The 24,486-nt window shown below is 37.9% G+C and overlaps 1 protein-coding gene and 1 pseudogene across 1 annotated transcript in view; both read right to left on the reverse strand.

The window, feature by feature from the left end:
• TOX (thymocyte selection associated high mobility group box) overlaps positions 1-24,486 on the reverse strand; it is a 292,831-nt gene that overhangs the window by 43,147 nt on the left and 225,198 nt on the right. The window contains exon 4 of the mRNA XM_026516437.4: positions 3,669-3,950. Within this exon, the coding sequence (XP_026372222.1) occupies positions 3,669-3,950 (282 nt within the window). The remainder of the gene's footprint in view (positions 1-3,668; positions 3,951-24,486) is intronic.
• On the reverse strand, positions 15,302-16,059 carry LOC113268075 (rRNA-processing protein FCF1 homolog; annotated as a pseudogene).

Consider the following 24,486-nt stretch of genomic DNA (forward strand, 5'->3'; position numbering starts at 1 on the left):
AAACACAGAATGTGGGACAAATAAAAAGCAACATATTTAAATGGAGAAATATACCCCAATATTTTAGTGATTATATGAATATAAATAAAGTCTGTTTCATTTAAAAGTAAAGATTGTCTAACTATATGCCATTTACAAAGGACTTATATAAAATTTAAGGATACTTGAAGCAGAAAAGTTGAAAGTAAAAAGATGGAAAAAATGTACTGTGACTCTTAGCCCATAATTTCCTGAAACGGAACACTATGCTAAAAATACACTTCTAATGCCAGATACTCTGAGTGTCTTACAGTGTCTGTTGTATTACAAGCCCTGGATTACAGGCTTAGAACCACAAGCTACCCAAGTTTATATTTCTTTGATGTTTTACTGTATGTCTAGTTTATGACTTTGGGCTGTCAACACAGCTCCATAGCAATCAGAACCATGGGTAGTGTTTATAAGGTGATAATTTATTTGACTGATGTATTTACACTGTTTCTCTCTGTCAAAACAAACATTTCTTTTAATTGTTCAATTAGATAAACTGGATTTAATATGTAATTGCTTACAAGAGCTCAAAGTGTGAAGAGGGAAGTTTTAAAAGCTTTTTTTTTTTTTTCTGGTATGAGACTAAATACTTTTTTAGTTCTCTTGTTAGAGATGATTTAAGCGATCTTTTTGACTTAATGCTCTTTCACATTTAACTGGAGCTGTGGCAGTACAACATTCCACATAAATCCTGCTCACAGATAAGGGGGAAAGCTCCAGTTCAATCTCGTACTGTGATGAAGAATGCTTGAACATTTTCATCAGTTTTTTTTTTTTTTTTTAGCCATTTAATAAATACAAGTTGAATAAATGGGCAGGAAGATTTTGGATTGGAGAGAAGGTGAAGAACAGTGTGCCGAGCTGGAGTGGGAAGATAGATTTTCTTGAGATGGAAAATACACTTTCACTAAATATGAACTTGAGAATATCTGTATAGCGAGCCATTCTAATGAGGGCATCTTGAGAAATCCATCCCTAAGCCTTCACACATGGCCAATTCAAGAATATAACACTACAGAATATAAGTTCTACTATACAGTGCTTGTACAATCATTAATGATGACCTATTAATTATTTTACAATGTGGGTGTTGAGTGATTGGATAGGATATCTACCAGCAAAATTTCACACCAGCCTGGAACCTCCTAACATACAAATTCATGCTTCAGCAAAATTACAAGATATGGACCTTATGGGGCAATAGGAGATGGCAGAATCTGTGAATGTTAATTATGTGAATTTCTGGTTTCTACTCAGTCTTCTCGTCATATAAGTTGAAGAGTGTGGAAAATGCTATTGCAAGTAAAATAATCCTGCATAGAATTTACTGTCAGAAGATGCTGATTTTGCATTAATTTCCTGAAATGTCAGCAATGAATACTGATAAAGATATAATCCAGATGCACAAATTGATTTTTACTATAGGCAGAACATGAAGTTTTTCCCTTGCAATAGAGTACGTATCACTTATGTTTAGGAACTTAACCTGAATTATCCATGCATAACCCAATATCAAAATCACTGGCCACAAACAAATTCTTGGTGTTCACATTTAGGTCCAGGTAGTCATTGACTGTTAGATTCCATTAGAATAATACACATTTTCTTAAGAAAATTATCTTGCCCTCTAAATGATCAGCTGAAGGTCAAGCCGTCATTAGCCCAGTAAATTATTTACATAACATCAATTAGTCTCCTGCCTTTTTACCTCACTTCATGAGAGACTGGTTCACTGACCAACAGGGAAAAGCTTGTTAAGGTGGAAAGGACCAGCATGGTCGATAATGTTTAGTTACACAGCTATTCTAAAATGCACCCAGGATTTGTTCTAATCAGGGGCGGTTAAGATAGCAGATAAAGAAATGACTGTCATGAAGGAAGAAGTTTATATTATTTTTTGTATTATTATAATTATTATATATTATGTTATTTATATACCTAGAACTGGAAGGCACAGCAGCATTCAGGATGGTTTAAGAGGCAGACACAAAGAGAGGGCAGAGCTTGAGAGCACACCGCAGAGCCTTTATCAGGTTTTTTGTAGGGAGGAACGGGTGAGGCGGAGTAGGGATGCGGAATAAGTTAAGGATTGGCTAGAGTTTAGACAATTTCAGTGGGCTATGGGCTACAGAGGTGGATCCTGGTTGTCTGGTACTGGGTCCTGGGGTGATTTAGGGCAGTGAGAATATATTGGCTTGCTGTGAGTTTGATAAAGAGATGACAGGGTATGGGCTCTGGACGCGTAGGTTTGTTTATCAAAAGTGTGCTCACAGGGGAGTCATATTCTATCTCTCAGAATTAGCTAACCCTGGGAGGAGGAGTTTGTTTTAGGATCAAGGCCCCAAATGCCAGAGCATTGAGAATACTGAAAATAATAAAATAGAGTCACTGCAGCAGCCTTGTCTTTGTCATCAGACTCAAGAAATCTGAGTCACTATTTATCTGTATCTTTAAAAAAACAGTGGCGCTATTGGAAAGTTAACCATGTAGGTCAGATTCCCACTGGGTTGCTTTCTGTAACCTGTTGACAGAGTAAATTTCCCCAAAACAAAATTCTTGCAAAAGTCAAAAGAAAAGAAAGGGCTGACACAGTGAGAAGTCATTAGTAAGATTAAAGGAACAAAGGGGACGAATAGGAAATGCGTACTCAGTTGTGAGTGTTTCTTATGGTAAATGGGCGCTAGGGTCCTTTTTCACTGGGACAAATTTGGAAGATGCTGACAACTGAGGCAACGAAAAGATTATTTTGGAGTTTTTGAGTGAAAATGCACTTGGTTTTGGTGCAGTCATTTACAATAGCTGCCTGGGATATTTAAAAGAACTAAAACCTTCTATAGCTAATTTTCCAATCTAAGGACACTTAAAGCCCATCTTCCTATACAGATAACTTCATGTGACACAGAGAGACAGACAGACAGCCATGTTGGCAAGAGGTTAACAGAAAGTAAGCAAGGAAACACCGAGGGTTTGCTTATGGAAGGGAGTCATAGAATATCCCTGGTCCTTACCTTCCTCATGCTCAGTATGAAATGGTTGGGTCAGATAATCTCAAAGATTTCATCTCATCACACACACACACACACACACACACACACCCACCACTGTATCCCTGAGAGGTTGTCTTTTTAAAATAAAATTGTTAAATTGAAATAGATTTTTTTTGAATGAGTGGTGAAGTAAGCTTAATTTTGGATGTGGAGTCCTACAAGATTGATTCTCCTGGGAGGAGTAGTTTTTTGTTTTTTGTTTTTTTTTTAGGATCAAGGCCCCAAATGCCCAAGCATAAGAATACTGAAAATAATAGAGTCACTGCAGCAGCCTTGTCTTTGTCATCAGGCTCAAGAAAACTGAGTCACTATGCGGACCCTATATTTTGTGGGTGACACCTACTTTCATGCTTAATACATCTATACTTAACGGATTTACTAGGGACTTAAAAATGGAATTGGAAAAGCAAGTGATTTAATCTATTCAGTTTGTAACCTCACACTTCATTAAAAAAGTATGTCCCCCACCAATGTTTCTCATTTGGATGATATAAACTTGCACCTCCCGCTGGTCAAGGAAGGTGCTAAGACTTCTCCTCTCAGGCAACAAGCATAGGATTCCTATAGGTCCTAAAAACAACCGTGTCATACCTTAGCGGTGTCATCACCTTCATCTTCATGCACTGAACTCGATGGGGAAGGAGTTGCAGACTTGCTTCCGGGTGGAGACGGCGAGTTGTGGGGGACACTGCTTCCTCCCATATTCAAGCCAAGCTGAGCGCTTAGCTGGGACTGGTTGATGGTGGTCAGCTGGCTGTGCTGCAGCATTCCTGGCTGCTGCCTGATGTCTGCAGGCTGACCCCTTGGTCTCATGGCTGCCATCTGGGGGTGGGAGCCATATTGAGTTCCTTCCGGATTCCGTATATCTTGCATCTACCAAAAACAAAGATAGGAATAGCTTTTCACAAACAGATTTCTGGAAAAACAATTTTTTTAATTTCTTGGACTTTGAAAATTCTGTAGCATGTCCTGCTGAACTATACCTATTTTTACCTCAACCCCCAAACTCTCCCTAGAATAGAATAACCCTAAGGGTATGTATCACTCTAAAGGCACAGTTACTAAATGAACAGAATATGAGAATTCATTCAACATTACATTTCATTACTCAAGACAAGACTAATTATATTTACAGTTTTTCTTTATGAATGGAATGTAAACATGTATCATTATTAGGTATTTATGACATAAGTTTCAAAACACTGACGCTTATTAGAATGTCAAAAATATATAATTATTAGTGATTACAGCATTATAGCAATTCACAAAACCCTGTTTCTTTTATTCTGATCACTTAAGAAAGGTTTTGTGAGTTAAATGTACTATGATTCTTAGTTTAATTCTATGTAGGCTAGTATTGGCTAAAATGATCTACTGACTTCCAGACTCAGAACACCACAGGCTGGTATTAACCAATTGATTAATTGACTATTGAAATGATTTGACTGCACCCTTACATTTGAAAGTAAAGCTCCAAAGTTGCAAGGTCACCATATTCATCCCATTATGCTATCTGGGTCACTGCTTTTTAGCCTTAATGAGACTCACTCTTGTAATTCAAGCAATGAATTTTGTCTCTGCAAGGATTAGAATTAAAAGCATTGGAGGATGAAACTCTTAACGTATCTAGAGGTCAAATGTGTTGTATTAGAGGAGTATGGTGGATTTCACTTAATGTTTCTCTGGCTTTTACAAACTTAAACTGATGAGTATTTTGTGGTACTTGTGCAAGTGACTCAGTTCTTTCACTCTGAGGGGTGTTAGGGAGTTTGGTGCAGGTAAAGGATTATAGAACAAGAGAGAGAAAAAAAGGGCAGTGAAGAGGTGTACCGTTAGTTATGTTCCAGAACTGAAAAAATTTAATAATGTTATCTTTCTCTGTTTCAATGAAAAAAAAAAATCCCACATGGTGTCAGAATGCTCCGTAATTGCCTGTCTGCAAATGTTCCCACGACATAGAAATACTATAAAGGTCAATTAAGTTACTTAGTCATAGGCTCTTTTTTCTTTCGGTAATAAAATCATTTTCTCCCAATGCTGCCTCGTCATTTTACCAACCTAGTTAGATCTATCCGAAACTGAAGGTGGGATGAAGAGATGTCTGCCTGTGTTCTCTATGTTCAGTTTACTGTCTCCACCATGAGGTCTGATTAGTCAGTATCATCCTTTCGACTTTTCTAGCTCGTGCTCCTGCTTCACGCTCCAACTTCGCTCTATGCATCAGCCTAGACTCTAGTTCTTCTTCGTGAAGGCTTAGGCCAACCCCATGGTTTTGTACCTGCTGCTTTCCTGGTGCAAATCAATATTTTTTCCCTAATTCAAACTGTATTCCTCCAATCCTCTAAAAGTAGTTCTCCGGTCTATGAAGTCCCTCATCAAGCAGTTATTACTGTTCACTGATACACAGTAGAGCTGCAAGGGCACTTAGGGACCCCTTCTCAGTCTACAGAAGAGGAACCTTAGGGGCAAGCACAAGCCTGTTGCCTGTCTGTGGAAGGAATATAGAAATAATTGTGAATGAATAAAGCCCAGAGAGGTGAAATGACTTTCCCAAACCATAGAGAGTGGGAGTTAAAATCTACGTCTCTCAATTCCATACTTGATGCTTCCTACTATATTAACAACTGATTTGACATTTTACAGGTCCTGTAGAGAGATTCATAGTCGAAGATAATCAAAGCCACCTTAGCAAATGTTGTCCACCCAAACTGATTTTTATGTAGTCCATTCATGCGGTTTCCACTCACATTTACTAAAAGAGGTTTTTTTTTTTTCCCCCCCCTCAGGTGTTCATGTACCTTCTATAATCCGATCTTCCTTATGAAATAATATTAGCTCTAACAGATACCCTTAAAGTTGTGCCATTGACAGACGGTATTATAAAAATCAGGGCCAACTTTTCAAAGTGCACAGAAGAGGCACGGCTTTCTAATGTTCCGAAGTCTTGTGTTTTTCCTTAGACTCTCAGCATATGAACAGCTCTCATATTGTGGGTGCAGAGTCACGGATGTTCGTAATGGGTACTGCACTATATAGGACCATTTCCTCTCCCAACCCGGCACCAAACAGATCACTCACATACATGTTCAAACATACATATCTGTAGGAAGACACATTTTTTATAGCCCTGTCAATTTAAAATGTTTTCTAGCAAAATCCTACCTTAACTAAATGATCTTATCAAAAGTATTTACTTGATAACTTTTATTTTATTTTATTTATTTGAGAGAGAGAGAGATTGGGGGGAGGTGTAGAGAAAGAAACCCCCACACACTGAGCAGGGAGCCCAACAACGGGCTCGATCCCAGGACCCCTGGATCATGACCTGAGCCCAAGACACATGCTTAACCGACTGAGCCACCCAGGTGCCCCACTAATTGATAACTTTATTTCTCCTTCATATAAATACTGTTACAAAGCATGACATTCATAACCTACCTGTTTAAAGTCCATCGCTTCTCACACTTTCAGACATATTGTGGCTTTCACGTGATATTGCAGGGGATGATTTTTAAATTGACTTACACACAGAGTTTCCAGATTTATGACTACAACCAAGGGTCTTCAAAGGTCTATAATCTCATTTTATAGCACTTAGCTCCTCCACCATTTTGTCATCTTTCTACTTGTTTTCTCATGTTAATTAGTACTCTGAGTACTAAAATTTGTATTCTCACCTTTGTTTTACTAGTAGAAGAATGTAGGCCTCACCGAAGTGGGGTAAAGAATCAGTTCGGGTAAGGACAATGAAGTACTCAACAGGGTACCTCTTTCTCAACAAACTCATCATTAGTTCAAAAATATCATGTCACCATAATATTAGGCCAGGCAGACAACAGCTTTAACACTGAACCAAAGAATAGTTTTCCTGTGTGGAGGGTGACAAGCTCAAATTGGAGAGCACAGTCATCTCTTCAGCACTCAGATACACTTAGGAACATCAGATATTAACATCCATCTTCAAATTAGGAGTGTTTCCATTTTACCTTGCTTTCATAGAAGTCAGTTCGTTATTAATCACTGCCTGAAGTATAACTAGATGGAGTCTGATTACTGAAAAATAAGATTAATTATCTCATGAAGGCAAGCAAATGTTTTGATTACCAGTTTCCTTTTAGAAAGATACTGACTGACTACAGTCTTAATGCCAAATACAAAGCTTCAACTCGCAAAATATTATTTCCTGTTAATTTCCAGTGTTTTTAACTTATTGCGAATAATTCAATTAAGGCATGCTTAATAACAACTGCTCTTCTCTTTGATTCTTCTGGAGTCCTTCATCGACTTCTCTTCTTTCTACAACTTTCCACCCCGAAATTATTTCCTAACATTCTGCTTGAGTCAACTTTCTTCCACCCCAAAGTTTCCTTTCTCAAACCTGCTTTGTCCAATTTCTGTTGATGACACCTTCATCCTCCCTGTCACCTCTACTCAAAATATTCTAGTAATTTTTAACTCTTTCCTTTCCTATCAAACTCTTGTGAGTTCCACTGAGTCTACTCTAAACTAACTCTTCCGTCGGCCCTTCTTTTCATTTCTACACACATTCATGTATCTCAAGCCTTCATTACCTCTTCGCTTGCAATGGCTACTTAACTATAAAGAATCTCTTCCCATTCATTCTGAAGAGTACTGCAGAATTAATCTTCATAAGCCACAGGCTCAAAACCTTCCCAGTGATATCTGCCTACCAAATTAAATCCAAACTCTTCAGCATGCCATGAAAGGTCCCACAGAAGCCTTGTTCCCTAGGACTGTCCTTCACACACTTAACTGCTCAGCTAAACCCAATTAATTGCTATTCTTTGCCTATGTCTCTTTCCCTTGAACAAGTGTCTTTGGCCATGTCGCTCTTTCAGCATTTGCTGTCAGAAAAATTTTAAGGAGAGTTAAAAAACCCAAACTTTGCTTAGTGATTTGTGGTTTGCTCAGTACTTTTATCTATCGAGCCTTATTATTCCCCTTTGAGGCAGTCCTATAGAAATGGCTGTTTTGTACAAGTTCGTTGAGGATAGGAGAGCTTAACTGATCTCAGATCTCTCTACCAAAAAAGATCAAAGTCAAAATGAAATTGCTCTACGTATTTGTGCCCTTTTCACAATTCCATAATGCTATTATCGTATTCATATATCTAAACCCTAAATATATTTTAAAGTCAAGTTCAAAAGTCACCTCATCTACAAAGCTTCTAGAACCTTCTTATTCTGAACTGCCCAAGCATTTTGTCTGTACTTTCTTTATGGTTACCACTTGTAAATTTCTTAGTCTAATATGTCTGTACCTCCTAGGCAGTAATCTTCATTAATATGACTAATGCATTTTTCATTCCCTCCTCAGATCTCTTTTAATTTTATAGGCATTCCAAATATTCAAACTATATTTGCTGAATCAGTATATAAGTGAAGAAATGAATACTACCAGTGTAAACCGACTAACCAGTTTGATGAGTTTTCTTTTTTCCAGTGAAACTTCATCTAACATTAGTCACAAGACGAAAAGAAAATTTGAATAATGTCTGTCTCCTTTGTGGCAGAAACCTCAGGCTGTACCCTTTGACACTCTATACTTTTGTCCTGAGGGATAGGCCTCCGGTATTTAGCTGTCTAGCCAAGAGACTAGCCACGAAAGTCATTTACTAGCTTCCCTCGCAGCTCCGTCCAGGGCATGTGACCATGTTTTGGCTACTGAAATGTAAGCCAAAGTGTTGTGTGGTACTTCCAAGAAATCTCCTCAAAGGGAAAGTCTCACTGTCCATTGTTTTTTCCTGTTGGCAAAAATGTGGGTGTGATCCCTAAAGCTCAGGGGAAAATGTCTTGAACCCAGAGGCATTGCCTTTACGACACTGGAGACACAAGGAAAAAGGTGCTTCAGTGTTGATTATTACGAAGCTTCCAGACTCTGGGAATCTACTTACTGTGGGAGTCTTTAACGTGAAAGGAAAGTGAGTGTCTATCTTTTTTAGAGTCACTGTCATTTTGAGTTTTCTTTTACATGCAGTTAAACCCAATCTTAACTGATATACCCTAATAGATTATAAACTCAAAAAGGCAGGGACAGAATCTCTTTTGTTTGCCGGAGTAGCCCTAGCATCTAGCTCCGATCATGGCATATCATTGGTACTTAATATATATCTCTTGAGTTACACCGAGGAGATGTTTAGGCCGGGTACGATGGAGATTCATGATGCTGGCTTCCCATAAATAGGATTATAAATCCTTAATCCTTTGGGAGCTACATTTGCCAAATTCTCGGGACTCAAGTGTCTCAAACATACTTTCTACTGTGTTTATTTCTCATTTTGTTTATTTCAAACCCACTGAACTTCATTTTTTCTTGGCTAAAAGTCCTTGGTGTTGTTGGCATTTTAGTTTTGAACGGCTCTTCATATGCATCTTCCCATTGGAGAAACTGACTCCATCGAAAATGGGTGCTAAAGTTTGCTTTTTTGAACATCAGAATGGTTTCCTTAAATTTTCCAATTTGTTGCTGAGAACTAATACTGTTTTATAAGCACAGGAGCAAAAAAATGTCAGTGAAGGTCATGGAGGAAGATTATGATGATGAAGGGAACATTTCCATTGTGTTCCTTTAAAACCTTTTTCCATTAATGGAAAACAAAAGCTCGGTTAAAATCAATTAGGAAACCAAGGCAGGTATCATGTATTCTTCCTCCTGACCTGCCATGTAATCCAGGGCTTGAGACCCATACCATGTCCCTTCCTCTCCTTGCCCAATTACCCACAGCGTTAAGAGCTCTAGGGTGAGGACAGTGAAAAGGAAAAACAAAAAATGAAAAACAAAAAACAAACTAACAACAACAACAAAAACACAAAAAACAAAACCCAGGTAGCTCATTGCAGATTATTTTTAAAAATGAGTAACATTTTGGTGTAACTCAACTACCGAAACCCCAAAAACAAAACACTCGGCCCATCAGTTGCATGAGTGACAAAATGGTGTTCGAATGGCACACTCAAAAGGCACCAGAACAAACGGAGGCCCGCGTTTCAGTGCTTAAAACTGTGTGTGTTTCCCGATCCTTCCAGAGTCTGTTTTCTCCTTTCAAATGTCAGCGTCACTTCCCAGTCCAACACGCGAGCCTTGAAAGCTATCATTATCTCTGCCTCTAGCAGACAATCCATATCAAAACAGTTGTACACATAAAACCCTAACGACGTCTTGGCCCTCTCTGCTCTGATCCAGCTGTTTGAGTGAATAGCAGTTGGTGAACAGAGCCTGGAACATGGGGAGCCCCGAGGCCTTATTTGCTAATGTGGCTTACCAGCTGCTGCTTTCTGTGGTCTTTGCCGGCAAGGCCTGGACGTGTGCCAGTTGCAGCAGGAAGAGGAGAACATGAGGAATCTATGAAGCTCTTCCATTTACCCCTATCTGTCAGTATTTGACACCCTTCTCTGCTGAGTGCTTTCCCCAAGGCTTTGAGGGGACCCTGATGGCTTAGGCCGTGACAAGTGCTTACTCTCGGTCCCTTTTATATACACTATCAAACACATACCATCCTTAGCATCTGAAGAGAAACTTCTGAGCCTGCTCTCGGTAGCCCATCCAGCCTTACGTGATTTATCAGGCCAGGAAGAAGACTAAGCAGTTCTCATTTTTCTTAGGAATAATGCACTCCAAGAGTCTATGAGAAGAATGTAAATGTTGATATTATTTAAGTCCCCAATTTGATTACATATTTTTGCCAGGGATTCAATTAATATGTAAATGTATACACCAGAACAAATGCGTGGGTAAATTTAATAATCAAATTTCATTTATTATTTTCCTAAGTGCATTTCCAAGAGAGAGCTAAATTATTTGTTGTCCAAACAAATTAAATAAATCGTTTCTAGGTGATCTCCTCGTGTGTTCTATTCATTATTTAAAAATGTGTATTTTAAATAAACTTCAACATTTTTGCTATTAGACTTCTGACATTGAAGACTGATGATATCAAAAGAGGGAAATCTGGAAAATATATCTATGCAAAGCACATGCTATAGTTTCAAAAGTTAGGAAAAAGTGTGGTTCAAAAGAAAGATTGGACATTTTTATGAAAATGTATTTTTATCCTCAATAATGGGTTGGAATAACTTGATTGAACCTAGTTTCCTTCCAAAAGGCAACGTGAACAAATAGGGCTCAGATTTCTTCACAATACACTAAAATGGGATATTTGTTGTTTAATTAGGATAAATAGTAATTATAAAACTAATCACAGGAAAGCAAGAGCTCTGGGGTACAATTCATTAGATATTTGCCAAATGGAAAGACATAGCACTCTCTAGAACCACCATCGTTGGCAAAGATTAAAAACACCTAAAAAACAAATACTTGTCTCCACAGGAACTTCTATAATGCCTCCTCCTCCTCCTCCCTCAAACCGGGCTCTGTCCCTCACTGTGGCCCCTTCAAGGGTGAGACACTTATTACTCAAGAGATTTGACGTGTTAGAGTAAAACATCATTGAAAGTTTTAAAAGCTATGGCAAAAAATTATATTTTTAATGTAACTAATTAAATTTTTGTATGCTCTCTCAGGGATGAACCAAAGATCAGACGGTGAAGAGCAAAAAGCCAGAGGGAGGGAGGACCCCCAACTTCTCAATGTCCTCAGTGTCTTTGCCAGGTCCTGGCCCTCCTTAAGCAAACTTAATTTCTATTTCTATCACATCTCCTAGATCTAGAAGACATCTGAATTGCCCTCATGTGTGGGCATCTTGATTCATTTTTATAAACAACTAAGTAAGCAATTTTACATCATTTTTTAAAAAAATCTTTTTTTTTTTGTCCTTTTCCTAGATGAGAGGTAGTATGTTGTAGTGAAGGGAACTCTGCTCGTGACATCATCAGACTGGTTCTGAATCTAACGAGTTGTCTCGCTTTTAATTGACCCTCATTTTCTACCTCTGAAATAGGGACAACAATTTTTCAACAACAACTATTTACTGAGTGCCTGCTCTGTGCCAGGTACTGCTGTAGGTGCCACATAAACAACAGTAAGTGAACACAATGAATGAAATCTCTGTCCTTACACAGCTCACTTCAAGGGCGAGGAGGGGATAAGGCAATGGGATAAATGTTAGATGTGGTTTGTTTGATAGCCATATGTTGTAGGGAGGCAAAAATGAGAGAAATGTACTGACCTTAAATGTTTGCTTAACCATGGATGGATCAACATAAAGACTATGAAGATGTTCTGGCAAATGGAAAAGTTATTTTTGTGGTTTTTGGTCACCTGGGTCACCTCTTGTGGAAGATGCGGATGTTTATCTTTTGTTATCATCTGGAGTCACTTTCCTTGACTAGTTCTAGTTCTCGGTGAGGCACTGACAGAGTTGTGACCAAGCATTCTGGTAGCCAAAAGCTTGCATCTGTGGAGACCTTTTCTGGGAGAAGCCATGCAGCTTAAGTCATAGAGCACAGGGTTTCACTGTGAGAAAGTCAATAGCCCAGATAAAGGTTGAACTTATAACCCAGATGTTAATGGCTCCCTGATCACAGCTAATAGGCTAACTGGTAGATGCAAAGTTCAAAAAAAATTAAATACATAAAAAAGGTATTCTGGGTCATAGTATACTATTCTCTCCCATCAACTCTGTACACACAACCCCTCCTTTGGATTGCAACAATGGCCAGAAGGTTATGGGGTACAGTGACATGCAGTTGGAAAGATGTTTTCCACTAAAATTGAGGCATCCATGTCTGATTGCTTCCTGCCAACACAATTTGTCTCCTACTGTTACTGTTAAACTATCAACATCAGTATTACCAAGCTGACCTTGTGCTCCAGTGTGCCCTTGAGAGGACTCCTCTGCCTGGCTCAAATAAAACAAACGTGCAAATGGACAACAAGCAAGCTTGACTCTTAATTGACAAAAAGCGTCTCTCATAATTCCAATTAATGGCAGGATATGAAGGCAGACTAAAAGCTCCTTCTTATCTGAAAGGGTTTCAGAGACCATCTGGTCAACCCTCTGGTTCCCAAAATACCTGAATTAGCAGTTGCTACAAAATTGTACACCTCTGGTAAGAGGAGTCTGTGAGTTGTTCTGGGTCTAACTATGATTAGAGTCAACAAAGCCCTTGGTTTGTATAAATCGTGCCTTTTGCATCTGCACTACAAAGTGTAGGCAGTGCTTTGTTCCTGGGACTATAATCTTATATTAAAGTGTACTCAAACATGCTAATGTCTATTCACATCTCTGCTTTGATGTGCCCAAAGAAGGGATTGAATAATGTGTCTTATTTTCAGAATACTTTCAAAGGACTGTGTGCATTGAAACAAAAAGAATGGGTTGGAAAGATAGGTGATAAGAAAATTGGGAAATGCTACGAGACATGCCCTATGGGAGTTGTGGTTTATCTATGAGAACTAGCTCTGGATATTTATAGCATCACAAGTCAGCTGAAATGGTTCTTTATACTATATTTAAACCTGAAAATTTAAGTGAATTTCATACTTTCCCCTGCAATGTTAATGGGATGCTAGTAAAAATGGAGATGTCAAGTGAAATATTGACTTCTTAACATCGGTTCAGAAAGTGACATTTGAGTTCATTTAGAGGCTCTTAAATCATTAGATACACATGACATTCACTTAAAAGTACATCTCAAGAAGCAAAATGAAAACCTTGTATTCTGCTTGGGCCCGATAGCTTTCCTCTGCAGAATATTTGTATGTTCCCAAGTTATTGGGGACTTCAAGAAAAGTACAATTTTAAATTAGTATTTTATTATGGAAATCTTTCAATAATCCTTTTAATAATGTATTATAATACATTAAAATAGCATGAAACCAAGATAGGAAAAGGCTGGAAATCCTCTCCTATTGAGCATAATACTAATAATTTGGTAAAATCAGTCTAGGAAAATTACAATGTCCTTCAGTTCCTTTAAAGTGTCTGACTCTGTAAGTGACCTTAAGCTCCTTTAAAACAATTAAAAAATTCAAATATTTGTCTGCCAAAATTTTATAGCATGTTAGATAATGGGATGAATATCCTTATATACAGTCTCTATATTTCTGGGTATACCTAATTTAGTTAATGTTAACATTATTCCTTTATGCTTTTATACACTTTGAGTTATATAAGGTCAAGGTCTCAAAACTAATCATAAAAACTAGTGACTGCTATTCATGCTAATATAATAACCCTTTCTCTAAAACAACTGCCAATAAATTTCATTATAAAAAGTTATTAAAAGGGTTAAAAACCTATTAAATGTCAAAGAATTTGCCTGACTCAAACTTCTAATAAAGAAAGAGAATAGGCTTTCTTTCTGAATTATTTAAATCTTTACTGACTGTGCATTGAACCATGAAATTAGAAAAGTGTTATTAGAAGTGTTCTCTGGTTTTTATAAAAGTTGGAGCCCAGAATGTATCAAGCCACAGTCTTTAACTAGACTAGTTAAAGCAGTAGGTTTTTAATCCCAAAGACATGGCTTCTACTGATATAAAGGTCATAATTAAAACTCAATCTTGTAACTTGGTGATAATGAAATTATTATTGGAGAAGCAAACATGTTCATTTAGAACATATGAGCTACATGTTCTAATTTTAATTTGGACAAATATCTTCAATATTTTTGATCTTTCAATGTCCACTAACATAGACCCACTTGACTAATAATTAGGTTTTAATAGTGACTAATTGTAAAGCACTAATGCTAACATTTTGAATTATCTATCATTTACAGGTTTAACATCTATAAAATATATGTTGAAATTAGATAATTATGGTGTAAAGAATTAAAACGGATCATAATTCTGCATGATTATAACCCTGTGTGATGATGGCATAAATTTAGGTATCAATTATAAAAAATAGCAAATATACCTTTCACATTTTAAATGTATTTCTCCAGGAAATTACATTTAGTACAACTAATTTGAACTGGTCTATACCTGACAAACAGGTAACTGTCCACACAACTGATCAGTCTCAACTGCTCAGTGCTAGCCTTTGGTAATTGTGGGTTGTTGTTATTGTTTGTTGTTTTTTTTTAATGTGAGCAGTCATCTGATTTATAAAAAGATGCCACAAAATTTAAAATGATACAAAATATCAATTTCAAAACAACATCAAAAAGCGCCTGGGTGGCTCAGTCTGTTGAGTGTCAGCCTTCGGCTCAGGTCATGATCCCAGGGTCCTGGGGTCGAGCCTCATGTCAGGCTCCCTGCTCATTAGGGAGCCTGCTTCTCCCTCTCCCTCTGTTGCTCTCCCTGCTTGTGTGCTCTCTCTCTCTTAAATAAATAAATAAAATCTTTTTTAAAAAAGTGAGTGTATTTACCCATACTCAGCTCACAACAGAGCAAACGGATAAGTGGAATGATTTATGCTATAGCATATGACTATAAGAACTGGCAACAGAAAAAGTCAGTAGAGGAAGGCAGAGGACCTCTCTTTTAAGAATTAGAACCAAGGGGCTCCATAATTATTTGGCATCTGCTCAGTGTTGTATCTGTGGTTAGAAATGATGGGAACTCTGGGGATCTTCCCATTCTTTGTTTAAGGTCCCCGTCAACTGTGCCCACAAATGTAACACTTGGGCTGACTTACTCTCTGTACTAAGCGATCAGCTGCATAGGTTCCTTTGTGTGTGCCTGGTAATTGTTCAAATCTTGGATCCTTGGCAATCCTTAGAGCCACTTGATCCTTTTTCCAATTTCTCAATTTCAGCCATTACAGTCCAGTCAGTTATACAAGGCATACACTTGGCACATGGGTAGTCCCTCATTGACTGTGCCAAGTCAAGTTTGACTTTAATGGAAAGTTGATAAAGTTGCTATCAACCAGGATGTGGTAAGGTGGGCCCAGCTGTGTGTGATATTGGAAGAATAATCAGGAAGGATATTGGGAGACCTCTTTTTCCTTAAGTACACTGGGATTTTGCTTTTCTTTCTTTTTAGGTTTCAATCTATCCTTCTCTTTAAGCGTCTGACCTCAAAGACTAAGCATTCGCTTCATGGTCAAATATTTCCTCGCTTCATGGTCAAATATTTCCTCGCTTTCTTTTGCTTCCCCGTCCATGCCGCACTCTTGTTTCTGGCAGTTGTGGTCTTAAGTTCTTTTATTAATAATATCTACTACTTACTGGTCCTCCTTGATATACTAAGCACAGAGCCCTGTTTAACCCTCACAATAAACCGGTGAGACAATCACAACCAGGAAGGACCAAAGGCTCGGTGAGGGGATCCTTCAGCTCTTCAGTAAGTGGACCAGCTGGAATTTGTCACAGGCTGCCCGACCTCCAAGCCTGCATCATAACCATGGCACCTCTGCTATTGATCCAGTACGTGAACTGATATTTTTAGATGTGCTTTTTAACAAAGGATAGTTGGAAGAGCTTGCTGGGGAAGATGCAGCTAGAACCTAGAACGACTGACTTTAAAGCACCAATGCTTTGGGTAGGAAATTCAGTTGGAAATGCGTTACTGAACACTTGCTCTGTGCTTGCTACTATGATCGGTCGTAGGGGAAATAATGGCAGGTACGACTGTACCTATGATTAAAAAGCTCACGGGGCAGGGGGACATACTGTAATACAGGTCAGGGGGGATTAATTGCCATAACCAAAAACTCACCGCTATATAGACTTGCAGAGGAGGAAGCGTGATTTCCGACGGGACTGAAATGGGCAAATAATGTTGCAACTAGGAGTCTGTCTGCAATGATTGAAACTGCTGTGAGCATCACGGAGAACTAAGGATGCTTTTTAAACAAAACAAGCAAACAAAAGCAGAAACAGACTGATAAAAACAGAGAACGAGCTGATTGATGGTTGCCAGAGGTGGGGCAGATGGGCAAAACGGTGAACGGTGAAGGAAGTGGCAGATACAGTTTTCCAGTTATGGAATGAATAAGTCGGGGGGAGGGTTGGGGGGGAAAGCACAGCACAGGGAATACAGTCAATAGTACTGTTTTGGCATTGAGTGGTGACAGATGGTAGCTACGCTTGTGGTGAGCACAGCATAACGTAGAGACTTGTCCATTCATTCTGTTGTACCCCTGAAGCTAAGTGATATTGTGTGTCAACTATACTGCAATAAAAAAATGCTTTTTAAATAGGAAGATATTTGAAAAGTGGAAATAAATGGGAACTGACCTCTGAAGGCAATATGATGAACACTAAGATACAACATTTGATTGTTGAACGGTCAACTATACTTGCTATAGTTTCATAAAAGTGTCCATTTGTCTAAGATACTGTGAAAAAACTGAACAAAAAATCGTGTGGGTTTTCCAGTCAAGTAAACCTTAACCATTCAATACACAATCAAATCATATTTTAAAAAAAAGTGTGACTGAGAGTAATCTGATAGTTTGATTTCTGCTTGGGAATGAGCAATTTGAGTGTTCAAGGTTTTACCTTTTAAGTTTTAGGATTGCTAGAGACTTTGTAGTTTCAAGACTATCTGTCAAAATATTCTGAAGTATCAGGTTGTTGTAACCCATAAAGCACACTAGCACTTGATGCTACATTAGCAGAGAGACCATTTTATCAAACCCTAACTATGGGCCTACGGTTTCAAAAATAACTTTTTACACTGGGCCCTGAAAAACAGTTATGAGCAACCCGACACAGTTATTTGGATCGGGGTCCCTGCAACATTCCTTTCATTAAGCTACCAATGTTGCCACAAAAACTATGCTTTCACAGAACAAGCAACTCAAACACTTTGATCAAAACTTTTCTTAATATTTGCCCCACTTGTCAATCATTGCCATTCACCTGTTAGTGACAGACGTTATCCCGAAGGAAAAAGAAAAACAAAACGCTCTGCAAGAGAGGTGAGAAGGCACAAGTCTTTCTGTGGTCTAGGCTGGGCTCCTGGATTAATTATGTGAATGCTTCACAACTCTCTGGACAAAAAGGAAAAGTACAAGGAGTATAAGACAGATTCGCTGTGGGGAATGAGCACTGAGTGGACATCATTTGCTTAAAAATATGTATTCTTTCCCTCTCATAGTAAAACACTAAATGGATGCTTGATGGGTTTTATGAGGGCTGGTATCAGGAACTTTTATCAGGAAAGAAGATGTTTCTGCACATTACATTCAATTTTTGATGAAGACAACTTTTTCCACCTGCTTAATCATTAAGTGGTGTCTCTCCTTCTTGTTCTCCCTGAAGAAGTGGATGGCTGGGACTCTGGGGAGCCGCTGACCTTAAAGCACAGTAGGGGGCGCCTTTTAGGCCATAGTCTACAAAGGGTTCGACCACATGAGGGTGATGGATCCGTGTTAGATTATAATAATTCTAATGTGGGCCCTGCCCCGACAGGGAGGCGATCTTAGAATAAGATTTCAATTAAGTTAGCAGTAGCTCTTAATATTCATGCCCATAATCTGGGTAACATAATTTCAGTAAAATGTCTAAAAATTCTCAGGAAAGTGGTGTCCTTTTTAATTTAAATTTAATTTAGTGCCTTGGTATTTTGTTTTGTTTTAATTCTTGCTGAAAACTGTTCTAGAGTGTCTTTGCACACTTTCCTGCAGCAGTTAAACACCTGATTCTAAATGAAATGGAATAAATATTTTTTTTATCATGAATCTTGAAGGAGTTCAAGAGCATGAATTTTTCTCTTAATAATCATTTTGCCATTTTGTAGCTGTGGAATATGGACTTATTGTTTGCTGATCTGTGGACACACTCCTTCTAATAAATGCATTTTTTTGGTAAAGATTTATTCATTTATTAGAGAGAGAGAGAGAGCATGAGTGGGAGGGGCAGATGGAGAGGGAGAGAAACCGAAGCAGACTCCCTGCTAATCGTGGAGCCCAAGGTGGGGCTCCATCTCCCAACCCTGAAATCATGACCTGAGCAGAAATCAAGAGTCAGAGGCTTATCTGAGTATACCATCCAGGCACTCCTAGGGCGTGCATTCCAGATCTTTAAAGTGCTATGTGCAAAAAGAAAAATAAAAGAAAGGAAAAGAAAATAATAGTTAGCTGAGAAGTTTGTTTGGTTGGACTCTTGTTAATAAATATTTTAATCTGCCAGGGGGCTATTTTTTAAAATTAGAAGTAATATTCAATTTGTTATTTTATTATTTTATTTCATAAATTTTAATAATAACATTCACATATTTGAGCACGAAAAAAGGACTACCATCACCTCAGATAAAGCCTAAAAGTCTATTTTGAGGCTAAATCCATATACTAACAGAGCTATTTAAACAATAAAATTCTGTATCATAAACGTTTTTACTTGCATACAGTTATACAGAGCGTGTTGTATGAGAAGTTACACTAACTGACACACTCATCAAGCTTTGGTTCAAAAGGAAAGACCAACAGGAGCAAAGTTCTGCACATTGGAAAGGATGAATTTTTGTAGGATTTGCTTAATGGCTAAGCTGATGAACCCCAAACATCTCAATGTCACCAGAATAAAAATTATTTAGTGTGAAAAACTTATTGCAACAAAGTAACTGCTAAGAACAGCTGTTGTATTAGAACTTACTTTCAACTTTTACTCTTTCTATTCTTTTCTTATGTAATGCCAGGGGGGAAGCTTAACTTAGGTGCATTTTTTCCCAAAATGATACCTTGCATCCGGAAAAAGCGTTAATTGGCAGAATGGCAGTTTTGAATATAATTAGAATCTTACTCACTGGTCAGTTATATATATTGATACTTGCAACTCTGCTGTCCTTTATTCCCTGATGATAAAATAATGCAAATAGCAATGTCAGATCAAGGGGCTGTTAAGGATGTTAAATATAGGTACCACTGCAGGCAGAATATTTCTTGTAAGTGATGAAAAATGCACTTTGCTCATGGGTAAAATGTAGTTTAATGATATGGAAATAAGTTCATGGTTCTTCTATACTGTATTTACAATTTTGTGTCTAAAACGTATTTAATATCTCTAGCATAATTATATGACCACAAGATGACAGCTCCAATAAATGGGAAAAATCTCAATTACATTGATCAACTGAAGGAAAAGAGAAAAACTCACATCATTGAAGTTTAGAGCCTATTACAAGGAAGCAAGAAAGAATATCTACCTTGCAGTTTTTAAATTTAAAACAATCTGATCATTTTTCTGCATCTACATTTATAGACGCTAATAGAATTTTTCAGTTACGATTTATTTTCTTAAGAAAAAAAGTGCTCTCGGAAAAGACAGAAGTCAGAACCTTTTAAAAAAGTGTATTATATTTTATTTCCCCTTTCACAGGCCAGGGGTATTTTAGTTGAAGACTATAAATATTTATATATTAATGTTTTCCTTTTTAAATGAAACAGGGAGATAGCTTTTGGGGCGCTTATGTTTCTTGCCTCCCTCCATCAGAACTTTCCTTGGATGCTCACAGCATGTGACACAAATGCAGGGGTCAGCCTGGATTTGGTGGGGTGGAGGGCAGGGGGAGCAACAGGGAAGGGGGTGGGGGGGTGGAGGAACTAAAGGGAGAGGGGTCCGGACGAACAAGGCTCTACGCTTCAGTATCTCAAGGGCAACCTCCTCAGAGAGATTTGCCCTGATAAGCCTATAAGAGTGGATCCATCCTTCTCAACCCAGGCAACATTTTCACAGCATGATCGCCATTTATCACAATCTAGGGTGGGGCTCTGCAAACTTCAACATGCAAAGGACTCCCTAGGGATCTTCTTAAAATGTGACTCTGATTCAGGGAGTCTTGGAAGGGCCTGGGATTCAGCATTTCTAGCAGTTCCCAGGTGGTGCCAGTGTGCCCCACTCAGTGTGTTTCGGGTTTACTTGACTCCCCTGAGCAGAATCCAAATTATGAGGTCAGGGTCCCTTGCCTGTGTTTTTTTACTCCTCTGTTCTCAGTGCCAAACTCAGGCACACTGAAGAACTGGGCTTGAAGAGGAGAATTATACCGTAGCAGTTGAATACAGAGCCATTTGGTAAAGCTCCAAGCTCTCCCGGAGAGCTCTGTCTAGTTTGTGGATTTTCATGCGAGTTTTCATGCCACGAGGTTATGGTACAGAATTGCCAACTGACAATGAGCCACTTGACCGGCTTTTCTGTGGGTAGACCGATGAAAAAGTTATTTCTTGTGAGCCCCAGGAGATTATTAATTAATAGAGGATCAAGAATGGAGGAGCCTTCATCCACCAAACATGACGGAGGTGTTGGGTAAGATGAGAATAAAACCATGACTCTTGGTCTTCAAAAATCCTGCATCTATTAAATTGACTAACCAATAATTGACAGCCTTCCAAAAAAGACTCACCAGGTCCATGTAGTTTCTACCAAACGTTTGTGGAAGAAATCATACCAATTCTCCATAATATCTCCAGAAACAGAGGAAACATTTCCTAAACCACATTACAAGACCCTACATTTCCTAATACCACTATAGATTAAAAACCCTATAAGAAAACCACTGACCAGTCATTCTCATAAAGATAAATGCAAAAATCTTCAATAAAATATTTACAAGTTGAATCTAACGATGTATAACAAGAATTATATATCACAAACAAGTAGAATTTATTCTAAGTATGCAAAGCTAGCTCAACATTAGGAAATCTATCTATGTAATCCAACACTTCACCAGGCTAAAGAAAGGCAGGCAGGGGGATAAAAATTGATGTTAAAGGTACAAACTTGTATCAAGTAGTAAATAAGCCACAGTGATCAAATGCACAGTGTAATGAATAGAAGCAATATTGTACTATAATTATGTGATGTGATAAATATCACTACAATGGCAATGATATTGCAATATATGATGTAATAAAGTAACACATTTTGCACCCTAAATTTACACTGTTATATGTCAAACATAGTCAATGAAAAAAACAGACTAAAAAAGAAAAATCATATGATCATATCAATAGATGCAGAAAAGGCATGTGACAAAATCTAAACCCATTAATGATAAAAACCTTTAGCAAACTAGTAATAGGAAGGAACTTAACTTCATTTTAAAAATCTATGTTTCACTGAGTATGATGTTTCAGCTAACATCACACTCAATGGTGAAAAACTGGATGTTTTCCCCTTAAATTGGAAACAAGGCAAAGATGTCCCTTTTCACCACTCTTATTTAATGTTATACTGAAAGTCTTAGTTAATGCGATAGAACAATAAAAGGAAATAAAGGACTATACAGCTAAGAAAGAAAGAAAGAAAGAAAGAAAGAAAGAAAGAAAGAAAGAAAGAAAACCGTCTCTATTTGCAGGTGACATGATTGTCTATGAAGAAAAAATCCCAAAGATTCAACAACAACAAACCTCTTCGAAATAATAAGCAAGTGAAGTAAGTATGAAGGATCTGAAGCTTTCTTATATATGAGCAGTGAAAAATTGGAATTTGAAACTTAAAAAAGTTACTTATAATAGCATTCCAAGAATGAGATATTTAGGCATAAATGTAATGAAATATACAGGATCTACATACAGAAAACTAAGAATACTGAAGAAAAAATTCAATGAGACCTAAATAATCTGTGGTCAAGGATGGAAAGACTCAATATTGTTAAGATGTCAGTTCTTCCCAACTTGATCTATAGATCCAATGTAATCCCAATCAAATCTCAGCAAGCCATTTCAAACCTATAGGAACACTGGTTCTGAAGTTTACATGGAAAACAAAGGACCTAGAAGAGTCAACAGAATACTGCAGAAGAACAAAGTTGGACGACTTACTCTGCCTGATTTCAAGACTTACTATCAAGCTACAGTAATGAAGATAGAGTGGTATTGGCAAAGGAAAAAACACATGGATTAATGGAATAGAACAGATAGCCCAGAAATAAATTCATACAAATATGGTCACTGATCCTTGGCAAAAGAGCAAAGGCAATTCAATGGAGAAATAAAATCTTTTGAACAAATGATGCTGAAACTATTAGACATACATATGCAAAAGAAAAACATGTACAAGATGTTTCATTCAGTGCTAGAGGGAATGCAAAATGGAAGACATTTGGAAGACATTTTAACAGTTTCTAAAAAATTAACACAGTCTTAGCAAACAATGTATTGATACAGTCCTAGGTAATTACCCAATTTATATGAAACTTATGCCCCCCCAAGAACATGCACACAAATGTTTGTAGTGGATTTATTCATAATCACCAAAAAAAAAAAAAATCCTTCAATAAGTGTATGGATAAATAAACTCTAGTATATCCATACAATGGAATATTATTCAGTGATAAAAAAATAAGCTATCAAGCCATGAGAAAATGTATATTGCTAAGTGAAAGAAGCCAGTCAGATAAAACTATATACTGTGTAATTCCAGTTATACAACATTTTGGAAAAGGGAAAACTACATAGACGATAAACACCGATGGTTGGGTGTTCAGGAGGAAGAAGTGGTTAAATAGGTAAAACAAAAGAAATTTTTTAGGGTAGTGAATCTATTCTGTATGATACAGTAATGGTGGATACAGGACATTAAGCTTTTGCCAAAACCTACAGAACTTTGTGGCACACGAAATAAATCTTCATGTATGCAAATTAAAAAAATATTTAGGAGGTTGGGGAATCCCTAGATGGAAAGAAGAATATGACAAAAGAATCTTCATGTATTGCAAATATATGAACCAATCTCAATAAGGACATGGGTAAGAAGTTGCTGACCTAAGTAACTTTGGACATGAGTAGTTTATCAGACAAAAGGCAAAAGGAACTGTCATCCCAGTGGATAAAATTGTCTCCCACAGGAGTATGGGTTACCAATTCTGATACTGCGATACATGGTGCTTGGAATGGGACAATAAAGTAAATGGAGAGTAGACAGTGGGGCCAGGCTTCTCACTATTGTTGTGGGAGGTTACAGATAAGCAAGGGCAGAAGGCTCTGTGGCAATGGATTGGAGTTGAAGACACCAGTATGAAGTATTATTGAGCTTAATATAGACACAGATGGCTACATATAGAAACCTTTATAGATGTGTGTATAAATACAGGTTAATATTCATGCATATAGCCCCCTGCTCTGTCACCTGAGAGGTCCTGGAAGCTGTGAAACCCCAGTAGCAGTGAGCCTGCTGAGTGCCCACACCTGAGTTTCTTTTTTTTTTTTTTTTAAGATTTTATTTATTTATTCGACAGAGATAGAGACAGCCAGCGAGAGAGGGAACATAAGCAGGGGGAGTGGGAGAGGAAGAAGCAGGCTCATAGCAGAGGAGCCTGATGTGGGGCTCAATCCCATAACGCCGGGATCACGCCCTGAGCCGAAGGCTGACGCTTAACGACTGAGCCACCCAGGCGCCCCAGATCTGAGTTTCTGATACCATTTTCTAATAAAAGGAACCAGGGCTCCTTGGAGAAAGAGCTGATTCTAAGACAGGAACAGAAAAGTATAAGATGAACCTGCAGTATTTTGTAGTGACAGAAAATAAGAAAGTGTCCAAAATACAAAAACAAACAACAAATACGCAGACACACAAACACAGACACACACACACAC

The sequence above is a fragment of the Ursus arctos genome, unplaced genomic scaffold (genome assembly GCF_023065955.2).
Source record: "Ursus arctos isolate Adak ecotype North America unplaced genomic scaffold, UrsArc2.0 scaffold_6, whole genome shotgun sequence".
Classification (NCBI taxonomy): domain Eukaryota; kingdom Metazoa; phylum Chordata; class Mammalia; order Carnivora; family Ursidae; genus Ursus; species Ursus arctos.